General features: G+C 48.1%; 1 protein-coding gene across 1 annotated transcript in view; it reads left to right on the top strand.

Moving 5' to 3' along the window:
• Positions 1-57: 57 nt before the first annotated feature.
• PHALS_07002 (uncharacterized protein) overlaps positions 58-320 on the top strand; it is a gene marked incomplete at both ends in the record, with an annotated part of 528 nt that continues 265 nt past the window's right edge. The window contains one exon of the mRNA XM_024720396.1: positions 58-113. Within this exon, the coding sequence (XP_024585599.1) occupies positions 58-113 (56 nt within the window). The remainder of the gene's footprint in view (positions 114-320) is intronic.

The following is a 320-nucleotide window of genomic DNA, read 5'->3' as shown; positions in this document are numbered from 1 at the left end:
GCTTCGGGGCAGTATCCCTCATCTACTGTGTCTTTATCGAGATTTGACTGCTTTAATATGGGCGCACAGGGAGTTCTGCACGGCCCTGTCCAAATTGGAGATTGGCTCCACCTGTAGGCTTCGTTTCCGACGGAGTTGCTCACAAGTTTACTGTACTATCCAAGCGAGTCGTGAGAAGGCTGCTTGGTAACACGACGTTTAATTTGCGGGATCACCCAATTTCCCATCATTGTGACGAGCTTTCCCAGTCCACACTATCTACCATTGTCCAAGCATTCAAGGAGCTTAAGAAATAGCCCTTCCCGTGTATTTAGATCACT

Source organism: Plasmopara halstedii (genome assembly GCF_900000015.1).
Source record: "Plasmopara halstedii genome assembly, contig: Scaffold_3060, whole genome shotgun sequence".
Taxonomy (NCBI): Eukaryota; Oomycota; class Peronosporomycetes; order Peronosporales; family Peronosporaceae; genus Plasmopara; species Plasmopara halstedii.
This window is presented reverse-complemented; position numbering and strand designations above follow the sequence as displayed.